Source organism: Labrus bergylta, chromosome 20 (assembly GCF_963930695.1).
Source record: "Labrus bergylta chromosome 20, fLabBer1.1, whole genome shotgun sequence".
Lineage (NCBI taxonomy): Eukaryota > Metazoa > Chordata > Actinopteri > Labriformes > Labridae > Labrus > Labrus bergylta.
This window is the reverse complement of record NC_089214.1, coordinates 21,377,853-21,390,135: the sequence shown is the minus strand read 5'-3', so window position 1 is coordinate 21,390,135 and position 12,283 is coordinate 21,377,853. Positions and strand designations below refer to the sequence as shown.

At 42.6% G+C, this 12,283-nt stretch overlaps 1 protein-coding gene across 3 annotated transcripts in view; it reads left to right on the top strand.

Annotated features, from left to right (window-relative positions):
- LOC109981977 (partitioning defective 3 homolog) overlaps positions 1-12,283 on the top strand; it is a 377,174-nt gene that overhangs the window by 216,575 nt on the left and 148,316 nt on the right. For all 3 annotated transcript variants that reach the window (XM_065949089.1, XM_065949090.1, XM_020630999.3), the window contains exon 15: positions 11,760-11,907. In XM_065949089.1, the coding sequence (XP_065805161.1) occupies positions 11,760-11,907 (148 nt within the window). The remainder of the gene's footprint in view (positions 1-11,759; positions 11,908-12,283) is intronic.

Sequence of the window (12,283 nt, the reverse complement as noted above, 5' to 3'; positions counted from 1 at the left end):
TAACCTCTGTAACGCTTTTGTTACTACCTCCGAATATGGTGCAGAGTGGGGATCACTTTGTCCTCCCATTAAGTCTCTGCGACACTCAGAATGAAGGCGAAACGTCACATGTAGCATCTTGAAACCGCAGTCCAGATAGGCCTCCTGATTGTGCAAACACAAAGACTTTAGCAATCCAAGCACATAGTCATTGGGTAAAATAGCTCAACCTCTGATTACTTTTCCTCGCCTTCTAATTATGAAAGATAAAAAGGATTATTGCTGTTGTAAGTTTTGGGTGGAAATAAATAAATCACAATACTTTTTCTAATTTCTATAAAATCAGAAACACACTGTGCATCATGTCTGCATCATATTACCCTAATGGAGCTTTAAAATGACAAAACACCAACCAATTCTGCACCTTGTTTTTTTTTTAAACACAAGGCTGTTTCTTTTTACCTTCTGGCACTCTCTCCCAACTGGAGGGGGGGGGGGCAGATGTCCCTGCGGGGAGAGACTAGCCTCAAGGTTCAGTGAGTTCTATCACTTCGGTCCAGTCACTCTCCTGTCCTCTCTAATCCTTCACCAGCAGGCAGACAGGTAGACAGACCGGTACTCAGCAGACAGTTAAGGTCACAGAAAAACACAATTTTAGAAACGGCAAAAAAAAAAAAAAAAAGACATCACTGGGTAGTTCAAAGTATGAGGGTTGATGTTACTTATTTAAATTTCCGTTCAAATCAAGAGAGAGAATTTGATAAATGTTTATACAATTTGACATTTCTTTGAACATCAGTGTGATGATTTTGCAGAGAAAGATGTAGGAGTTAAAGCATGTTTTATATTGAATCCTTTTAACTCCCATTACAGGCAGACATCCACTGCTGAAGATGCAGTGATTTTCAGACAGTGCTTTGAAAATGTGCCATAAAGTCACAAGAGGGAATTTAAATAAACTCAGAGTAGAGAAAAAAAAACATGTAAATGTTTAAGAATTTAAGGTCAGTAGCAAACCAAAACGATAAACGGAGAAGTTAAATGTCGACAGAAGCTCCCGGCAGCTACATCCACTCTCCACCCCCCCTCCCCCCCAATCCCCATTTCCCCATCTCTTCTTTGCTGGCCAGGCAGAGATGTTGGGAGGCAGCGCCAGTTTGCCACTGTCACCCAGCCGAACGGGACTGAGCACTGGAGGCCACCATTGAAATGAATCAGATCCATCACTGTCTGCAGGGGAGAGGAGCCGAGCTGCCCGGCCTCATGCATCAGAGGGGGTGCGGGGGGGGACTTCGATGTGTGCAGAGTATCCAGGCCACCCCACTCCATGAAAATTACATTGATTTCATCCTTTTTTTGGTCCTGTGGGGCTGGAGTACGTTCAAATGTGTGTGAAGGAAGCACTGAGATGCTTCTTTGTAGTTTGGGCCGGTTTGGTGTCGTGTGTTTTTTTTTTTTTTGTGACCGTCCATTTTCTTCTGCTGGAAATGTTAAATGTGACGGTCATTGTGTTCAAGGCTGCGACCGTGGAGACATACATTGTTACAAATCCTCTTAAGTGGTAAATACAAGCGTTTTAATTGGCTGCTTTCCTGCTGCTGATGGTTGTAAACCGAACTTTGAGAAAGAGTTTCTGGTCTATTTGTGATGCAATTAAAGCAGAATGAGTGGCCTTTGCCTTGATATAAAATTAGATTTTTTTTTTTTGTTGATCTTGGAAAGAAGAGAGAAATGAAAACACTTGGGCATGATTAAGGCCGCATACAAGGCTTACAAAGCAGTGCTCATTATTCCCTATCCCAGCGGGTCTCCATGAACTTGATACACAACTGGTTGTCCCTTTGCAAGATTAACACAAGCCCTGATCAGTGCAGGGAGAGTCTTTTGGATCCTCCAATACCTCTATTGTGATCCTTCTTGTCTCCGCTCTCCTCTTTCACTGACACGCATGCTGATGTCAGTACACCGTCTTGAAAAGATAAAAAAAGCAGCATTTTAAGGGACATGAGGCTTCAAGAGGGGCTACAAGGAAGGTCACACAGATGCATCCCCCTAAGGAAGGTTATTATTCTCAAACTTGTGCTGCATCAAGGAAGTCACAGATAGAAACCCTACATTCAGATGCTTCAAACAATGGACTTTCAGTTTGTTCAATTCCTTTTGCCTCTAAAACTCTCTACTTGTTGCTCGTACTTGCCTCCTGTCTTTGCATCTTTGTTTGGAGGGGCAAGGACTCGAGGAGAGTCGGTGAGGAAAGGAAAAGAGAACACTGAGAAATGTCAGGAGCCTCCGGTCACTGGTAATCAGTGAAATAAATGGAAGTACAAAAGCATTACCATGGAAGTAAGAAGAGCTCCTGAGGCATTTTGAATAAGAGGAAAAATTTCTCCAGTGCATTTTTAAACAGGTCTAAATATTATGACTCCATGCATTTCATTTTCAATCACTCAGAAGACAGGGAGCAGGAAGCAGGAAGCGTGTATTTCAGAGCATTTTGAATACCGTATTTTCCGCACTAAAGGGCGCACCGGATTATAAGGCGCATAGAATAGAACGTGTTTACAACTGAACAAGGCTGGGAGATATTGTGAATGTATAAATATAATAATATAGTAGTGCATTCACAATAACTCAACGTTGTTCAAACGTTAATGTGCATATTCACAATATCTCCCAGCCTTGTTCAGTTGTAAACACGTAAAAGAAACACAGTCTGATACCGCTAATTCAAACGTTAGTGCGCAACTCAACATTGTTCAGTCACGTATAACACGTAAAGCTCACTTTTTCAGTTCATTCCCCATCCACGAATCCCTCGAATTCTTCTTCTTCAGTGTCCGAATTGAACAGTTGGGCGAGTACGGCATCCAACATGCCCGGCTCCCTCTCGTCATTATCCGAGTCAGTGTCGCTGAGCGCCGTGTACAACCAGTATGGATCAACCAATTAACCAATTGATCCATATATAAGGCGCTCCGGATTATAAGGCGCACTGTCGTTTTTTGAGAAAATTAAAGGCTTTTAAGTGCGCCTTATAGTGCGGAAAATACGGTACACAGAAGATGCCTGCATACACTCACACACACTCTCTTTCCACACATTCTGCTGCAGAACAATTAATTTCTGCTCTCCTCTGGTTCCACAGATAGCCTCGGTTTGAAAAACTACCACTCTGCCCCAGATAGTCGAGTGATATGATTGGTCACTGCCAATTTGTTTGAAGCATTTTAATTGCATCTCTACTTCAGAGACTCCATAATTTCTCTCCGTCTATATCTGAGTTCTATTAATATATCCTCACATGTGTTTAAGCAATTACATTTATGAAAAAGTCATTTCAATTCGATTTCTTTTCGCCACACTTTCTGAATGTTCTTGATCATTCACTTTTTTTTAGGGCAGAGGATCCTCAAGTCGAAAACCCCCAAAGTCCTCTGCAACAAATGCACTTGTGTTTGATCTGCTTTCAGCCCTCGGTCCTCATACCCTAATTTAAATGTCTTAAAATAAACACACATTTAGAGACTGTTGTTGCTGTACATTATTGTTCTCTGAGAATCTGAAGACATGATCCTGTGGGAAATCTTTTAGGTTTGGATGTTGTTTTCTACTGTAAGGTCCAATCAGTAAGATATCTCGTGAGTGAAATGATAAAGGTATCTTACTATCTGATCAGACATTAAGGAAACATGCTATGTTGAAGTGCTGGCTTCTCTGACAACAATGCAGCAGTCAGTATGTCCTCCTTCTAACTTTAGATTCTGCTCCTGAATGCTCTGGATTTGTTTGGACCAGAGAAGAGAGGCGCTTTTAAGACACCCCCACACGGCCGTTTTGGACACCCCTCGGTTTGTCAGATATGAGAGCAGTTATCAGGTCAACAGGTGTTGCAGTGATGGAAGCGGTCAAGAGAAGTGGTTCAGATAGAAGTGATTGTACCCGACCTAAAAAGCCTCTGCATGTTTCTAATAAGCTCCACGAGCAGAAACGTGCTCAAACTAGGATCAATATTGGAGATGCTTTTGAAAAATGGAGAGATGTTAGAACACAGAAAGGTTTACAGACCCATGCAGAGCTGGATAAACACTGAAGCTTCAGCACATGGGAACCTGAGTGAAGGTCCAGTCTAGGGAGGATGGACTGCAGTACCTATTTAAAACACTAGTTGTCAGAGTTACATATTGCTCCTTTAAACAAACTGTGCGGGAACTCTGAACATTTTAACTCTGGGGTGAAAGTTGAGCTGTATTTCCTGCAACACAAAGGTTGATCAGTCCCGCTCCTATCTACCAATAGACCTAGTCTCCTGAATGTGATCTTAGCTCTTTAGATTCAGCGTTTATCAGCTGCCCTCATACCGTCTGTGGCTAAATCAATTCTACGAGCAGAAGAAAGACTTATGGTTATCACGAGACATCATCAGAACTAATTTCAATACGAGGCGGATTATCAGAAAACTAAAATAGCGGCTAATGTGAGGAGATAATGCCAAAAACAATGAGATGGATTTTATCATCTGAGCTCATAAACATGCATCTCCCCCCCATCACTACTCTAGTTCACGTATATATGAACTCTCACTCCGGGCTGGCTGTTTGTTTCAGTCTGTTGCAGCAGCCGTGGCAGTTCATGACATTACAAAGGTATTTATCACTCCAGCATCCCGACGCAGACAGGCTGATGATAAGCATGCTTGTGACTGGGTCTCATTTCTCTGATTTGAAATTCATCACCAGACGTATACGCACACGCCTCTCCGTGCATTTGTGATGTTATTTATGACCGAGCGCTCCTGCAGACATCCTCTATTTTTGACAGACTGGCTGTCTCGTGCTCTTGTTGTTGTCCTTCTTGACAGCACTACTGCAACCTGCCGATGAAGCACTGCATTCATCAGAGCTACGACAACCTACTCAAAATAACCTTTTTCATCTTCCCTCGCTTTTCAACTTTGCTCGGTATACAAGTCTACAGATTGAGTTGAATTTCACAGAATACTATTTTTATACACTCTCATGCTCAGCCATATAGTTCTAATGATAACTGAGTCAAAGCTTATGCCCAAGGACAGCAGCTCAGTCATTTCAGAACCTAGCTTCAAATATTTCAAACTTTCACCGTCTTGATGTGCTCGTCTCAGCAGAGCTTTCTGTCATGTCCGCCTCAAGACATACATTTAAAGCTTTTATGTCAAACATTCTTCCTCTTTTTGACCACTTAAAAGACTTTCTAGTCCAGCCAATGCAATTATGTAAAAGCATGTGGTTGGAGAAACCGCTGCAGAGTGGTCCAATGCATTTAGTCACCTGAGAAATGTGTTTCTGCTTTTTGAGTTTTCTCATTTCCTTAAGCCACTGACATATACCACAATTATAGAAATGTGTAGTGGTTTGTGCTGCTCCAAGGCAAATGAACTACCAGTGCTACCAGCATTTACTGCACTGCTGAGGTTTGCATGGAAAACTGAAGAGGACGACTGAAGAATTGTATTTAACCTCTTAAATACGCAGGTTGGTCCCATTGAGATGAAGAACCTCTTTGCCGAGGGACAGTCAGCAGCAAAAACACAAAGTTAAAGATAGAGAAACAAAGGAAGACAAAACACAATTTACAAAAACAACATAATTTGCATTAAAAGAGAACCATCTGTGAGTCAAATCTGAGAGTCAGTAGTTCAAGCAATGAACCTTGAGGATGCATGGTATGGAGACACGGAGCAGAGGTGTGCATGTACCAAAGATCACCATAATCAAAGAATGGTAAAGTTAGAGATGCTTTTTACATGGAAATGAAAACACAGTTTCAGCCGCAGCTTTTTTTACCAGGCACAGCACATTTTGTTTAAACTGAAGGGACTCATCAATCAACATACCTAGGTATTTATCAGAGTTTAAAACCTAATTTTCCTTTCCATGAATACATGAGGAAAAAAACTGTTTAAATTGTTCTTTGTACTTTGTTCATGACTTAGGAACAGTTAAAATAAAGTTCAGCTACCATCATATTTTGAATTTATTTATTTATTCCTTCTTTTAAACATCTGAGAGAAATCAAAGGTCAGCCGGTTTGGAAAGAAAACGTTTTATTTTTCTCAGTATAGTTTCTGTTCATTATCAAAGATTCATGAGAAAGATTCAACTTCACTTTTTTGTTTTTTCTTCAGAACAGTTTTTTTTTTTTTTTAATGGACAGGTATTATACTCGTGTTAGGAAACTTGGAAGAGGATGCTGGCAACTTTTTCCCAGCTTATTTCTTCGGAAAACAAGACAATAAAAAAAAAAAAGATCAGACTTTGCAAATATGCTTCTCTGATTTTTTTTCTTTCCTCACCTGTTTCTCAGAACTTCTTAGGTGACGTATCAGCAAAACAAACATGGTGGCAGCAACGAGTGTCTCACTTCTGGAGCAACAAAGAAACTGAGTTTTGTCTTTCAGCAATGAAATCATTAAATATGATTGGTAGTTTAGATTGGATAAAGTATAGAAATGCTGACCTATTCAAAATCTGTGGTGAACAAGCTACACAGCACCCCTTTCCCAACACGTACGGTGGAGGAAATCAGGTCTCGTTGGAAAGTACAGGAAACAAATTACCCAGTGGTCTCATTTTTCTCAGATTTCCAAATTGCTGCGGTTTGGGTTGTAAAAAAAAAAAAATCCCAGGCGGCTGCTCTAATAAGATGCATTAATTAGAAACCAGGATCCTCGTATTTATCATGTTAACAGGGATATGAATAACCAGGTGTGTCTGTGTGCATGTAAACGCAATATCCTGAATATGATCAAAACCAGGATAAGGCTCAAACCAGGGTACTCAAGTCCGTGTAAACGTACTCAATATTTCATACGATGGTAGGTGATATTTGGATTTTGAAATGTACATAAAATCGGGTTTCACAAAAAGCACAGATGTTCTTCATAAAACATTTCTTTGGTGTATCTTAGCTTTGAAGTGATAACCAACCTTACTGCTTTTTTTCACCGCTAGCCATTAGCGAGCATGGTAAGGTAATGGGCGAGCTGAAGCAGGGTTTTATTATTGATGGGAAGCAGCAGGGGGTACAGGAGACAGATCAAAGCAGCACAGACCTTACTCCCTGAGTCCTTGTTCCCATCATTGCATCAGAGGACCTTGCAGAAATAAAGGTGCAGTCAACTCTGTGAAGAGACTCGATGTGACTGCTCAGTCTGTTTATAAAGGAGCAGCAACGTGGTCTCCTCTGCATGTCAATGGCCCTGTATGTAATCCATCCCTAAAGCATGGCTGTTAGTCACTGAGAGAACGTTTATGCAAAGAGACAAGGGGGAAGGAAGTGGCTGGCCCGGACAAAAGATGTTGCTTGGATGAGAGAAGAGCTGATCGATAGAGTCTTGAGAGAGCTATCAATCAGAGGCCCGGCCTAGTAAATTATGGTTTTATTAGTATTGAGCTGACCACTGCTGGGAGAGACCTTAAAACATTGAGATGCTTGGCCACATCAGAGGCCAGAGAGAGAGAGAGTGGGCGAGAGAGGGATATCTTTGCCGGACCCCCAACCCAATTAAATATGGAAGGATTGTAGTCCAGTTAGATCATGACATGTAGAAACATCAGCTCCCCTCTGCTGTCATAGCAAGCAGCAGTGATTCATGGAAAGAGGATAGAAGTAAGGGGACAGAGTGGTGCACTCTGGGATATGCAGTTTACAATAAAAGTGTGACTAAATCGAGGAAAGTAGATCGCAGAGCAGCAGAAATGCAATTCCAGTGCTGCTGGGCCCTCATTCCCCGCCGGCTCTCCAAGGACTAACTCATTTAAGAGCGGCAGGGGAAACTCAATAGGACCAATTGAGAAAATAATATATTAAATCTGGTGGCTGAGTGGGCTGCTCAGGCTCTGTGGAGGACTGCTGAGGTGAAGTGTGTGCTTTAGTGTCTGAAAAACCAAAGTTGTTGTTGAGCGACATATCCATGTCTAAGTATTTACGTACATATGAACATTCCTTTGTAACGTTGTATACGTGATGTTCCCTCATTAGCTGCACATGGTTCTACTGCAAAGTGCAAACTAGAGAGGGAAAAATAAGATGGAGGACCTTTCGTTTGATTAAACGGCTGTGAGATAAGGACTGTTTGGAACAACACGCACGTTCACCTTGTTTGTGCTTTAAATTATCTTAAAGTTAAGCTTAACATGCACTGTTTATAAAACTCTTCATCATCATTGTCCTGTAGTATAAACTTAAAAGATGACAGAGGTCACTGTGTTTCACTTGCTGTCTAAAGAGTCGCTAAAGATTGGGAACCTGTTATTAAAAATGAGGCTAATACACCACAGTAATTATTTAGCCACATTATATAAATCAAGTGGTTCTGAACAGGTATATCCTCAGGACCCACTCCCAACTCCTTCATGAAAACAGTACCACCACATTTACTTATTTGGCTCCATCGATATTGTGTTTGGTCCAGACTGGAAAATCTCAACATTTATCGGATTGTCTGTCCCCTGGTGTTAAATCCGTTGACTTTCAACATGTATCTTTTTGCACCATCATGAGGCTAACATATGTGGTTTTTAGCAAAATTTCTCAACAGCTCATAAATAGATTTCCATTCAAACTGGCAAACACATTCCTGAGACCATGAACTCGTTTTACTAGTAGATTCAGTCAATATTTACCTGACGCTAGTGTCTGATTTATGCCGGGAGACCCATATTTGATATGTCACAGTTGCCGTGACAACAAAACATAGTGAGTCTTTAGCTGTAGAAAAACAAAAGTGGTGGAACAGTTAAACCCATCTGGGAGTTATTCTCAAATACCTTCCCTTTTCACTTATTTCATACGTGATGTTTTTTTTAAATGGAAGTTTTGCTAAAAACTACAAAAAGACCTGAGCAGCCTGCTTTGGGTAGCACTGGCATTAGTTGAGGCTCTAGGTGGATGTGAGAAGTTAATGAAAGTGGGGTATCCAGCCAGCGGAGAGGTGAGTTGTGCCCAGCGGCAGGATGCAGCAGCTTAAGGTTTGTAATTACAGCATTATGGTGGAGGTTGACTGGATTAGGGCCACGGCAACGGGCTGAGACCGGGATAGAAGGCCGGGGAAATGGCCATGGACTCGGCATTATTAGCCTTAGTCGACAGCTTAAGATCAGCCCTGTCAACACACAGCTTCTTTTCCCTCACGGAGGACTCAAGGTCAGGCAGATGCTGAGGCACAGGCAAAAACATATTTGTGTATGAGTCTGCATTTAACCCCTGATCTGAATAAACACATGCACATGAATGCCCGGTTTGCACACTCGCACACTACGCTCACTCGTAGACAAAAGCAGCTTTACCTTGAACACACACAGGTGAGCTCGGTGAGTCCGGAGGGAGCTAGATGATCTTGACTGGGCTCAGTGTGAGTCACAGTGCTCTGCTCTCCCCCTCAGTCAACAGGATAATCCACTCTGAAAATGACTAGATTAAGGCAGATTAAACACATGATGAGGTGATGAGAACTGGCGGTAAGAAGGCTCTGAAATCTCAACAAAGACTCTGAAAGACCTAAAAACAGGAACACAACCACTTATGGAGTCCTTTAATCAGTTTTTTGTTGCTGTTGTAAGGTTTTAACACGGTGATACTCAAAGTATTTATCCTTCCCAGGGATTTTCTCTCGATGGTTTTATTTTGGTATGATGGTATTTTGGCACTTTCCTTTGTGTCATTGTCAATGATTGATGCTCGTGTTATCTGCCATGTTTTTTTTCACACACTCATTCCTTTGCTCTGTTAAACTGCTGCCTCTTCTGCAGGGATTGCAAAATGCATCTCTTCCTCGTCATTTTCTTTCATGGAAAAGACCAAAATGTTCAATAACTACTGCGATATACTTTATATCAGACAACATCAGAGTCCAGATTTAATATCAACTTGTCACATAAGTTGTTCTGCAGTAGTCAGACCAGGCTATCAAACCTGTGCACTTCAGTAAACACTAAATCATTAGCATGCACAGCTGCAGACTTAATTAATACTGGATACACAAAGATTAAATTGCTGCCATTTTGCCTCTGTGTTCACTAGATTCCAAAGTCTATTTGCTATAAAAGCCAATGAATAGTTTTAAAATAAGCCCGTTCAGCTCCCAGAGATGGAAGGAGGGAGCGGCAGTAGTTGTCTTACCGAGATAAATTCCTCTTGACACATTCTATACAAAGTTTTCATATCATTTAGTTTCAGCTGCTCGCTCTCTGTTCCTCTCCATCCACGCGTTTTCTTACCTCCAACCCTCCATCTTGCTTTATTTCAGCTCCTGACAACTCTCCTCCAGATCTCAGAGAGATTAAAAAGTGCAGACAGGGGGTTGAGTGAAAGAGAGAGGAGCGAGTAAAATAAATCTTCATTTCGTCAATTTGAACCTTATTGAGTCTGAATCATCCAGGGACATGCTTTTTATTATAAGGCTGACAGTGGCCCTGGCTCTGATTGTAATTGTGTTGACCCAGCCCTGCGTTTCTCTCTCTCTCTCTCTCTCTCTCTCTCTCTCTCTCTCTCACACACACACACACTACGTCTTTCCCTCTTCGCTCTTATCAACACACTGTTCCGATAAAGTCCTGTGCTCTCGACCTCATTAAACCTCTCATTTATATTAAACAGCCGATAAGTCCTTCTAACCTGGTATGCGACTCCCAGGGCATGGTACTCCCACGAAAAGGCGACTTGGCAGCACCCACACTGCACTGGGAGCTCCCACACCCACACAAATCCTCCCTTTCTTGTTATTCCTTCTATTTACTCACCCAAAAAAATAAAACCCTCTCCTCCTCCTCCTCCCCTTCCTCCTGACTCTGGTCTTCCTGCTGCAGTTGTTGTCTGATCTTTTACTCCCCTTTCTCTTGGCCGCGAGCCAGTGGAGTGTTGTGAGACATCAATATTAGCCAGGGCCGCCTGGTTTTAAAGCATGCTTGAGGTACAGAGTTGAACTATCTAGCTGTGAGGGAGCTATCTGTAATAGGTTGTATACAGGGAGTTCAGTGCATTCCCCCAGCTGCCCACAGGCTGATATGAAGCATTGTGGGAAATAAAGGCCGAGGCCCGAGCTTTATTCTCTAACTCTCTGCACGTGGATGTGAGAATTTCCTTCTTCCTTTGGTGGCTCCGTTGTCTCCATCCTCAAAATACCACATTTCACAGAGTATTGACTGATGAAAACTGGACACAGGTTCTGGGTCCAGTGGTCCCAGACCAACAGCCTACCCGCTAACCGTCGCCCCCCACTGTCAGGACTCACTCGTGCACAGAGCGTACAGTGGGCTCAATAACCAGCAGTGCAGCATATCGACCACATGGCAAATGTCACTGGTCCATTTACTGGGGCTCATTGTTAGAGACAGCTGCCTATTGGCTCATGGGAAATCCATGGTGCTTTATCCAGCTCACACTACTACCGACGCTGTTTCCCACTGCTGAGCCAGAAAATACCCTGCGTAAGCCCAAGATGGACGCTGGAGCCCTGGTTCCACGTTTCTGGACTATTGATAGAATAAGACTCGGAGCCATTCAACCCTGAGTCGTCTTCAGTGTGTGCGTAGAAACACCATGCAAAAAGACATTGTCATGTTTGGATGAAATAACTCTTTATTTCAAATTCAAACACCTGAAAGTCGTGAAAATGTACCAAAAAAGTAAACATGAAAAGAATCCCTTAAATGCCACATATCTTTATGTACCTGCTCTACCTGATTTGCAAACTTTATTTATTTAAAATCCTCATGCCTCCTTTTCTTCCCCGGTCCCTGTAGGAAGCTCCTGGCAGCCCGCCGGTTTCAGAGCACTCAGCAAACTCTCTACTGGACAACCACGAGCGCCGCATCTCCAACTCGCTGTACGAAACCATCGAAGGCTTAGGCAACGTCTCCACGCCGAGGACTAATATGATGGGACGTGTTGGTGAGTCATATATCAGCACATTTCTCCCCCATTCCCCTCCCAGGACCCTCTGTGTCTCTTTCAACCTCTGCTGGTAAAATGACTCTGTAAATTGAATTATATTTTTATCAGTCACTCCCAATTCACCTCGATGGGAAGTGTGGTTGACCCGCTCACCTCACACTCATTGGATGTTTTTTTTCCCCCTTGAATTGGCGCTGTCTGTAAACTGACATCCCCTGATCAATTCTAACATCCACCAGCTCCTCTGATGTGTTTCCTTAAACCCCCAACCAGCTACACCTTCAAAGCCCCCCCCCCCCCCCCCCCCTCCTCCCCCCCATCACCCTGCATCCCAAGGTACGCTATTATACTATTCAAACCTCTCAGGGATTAA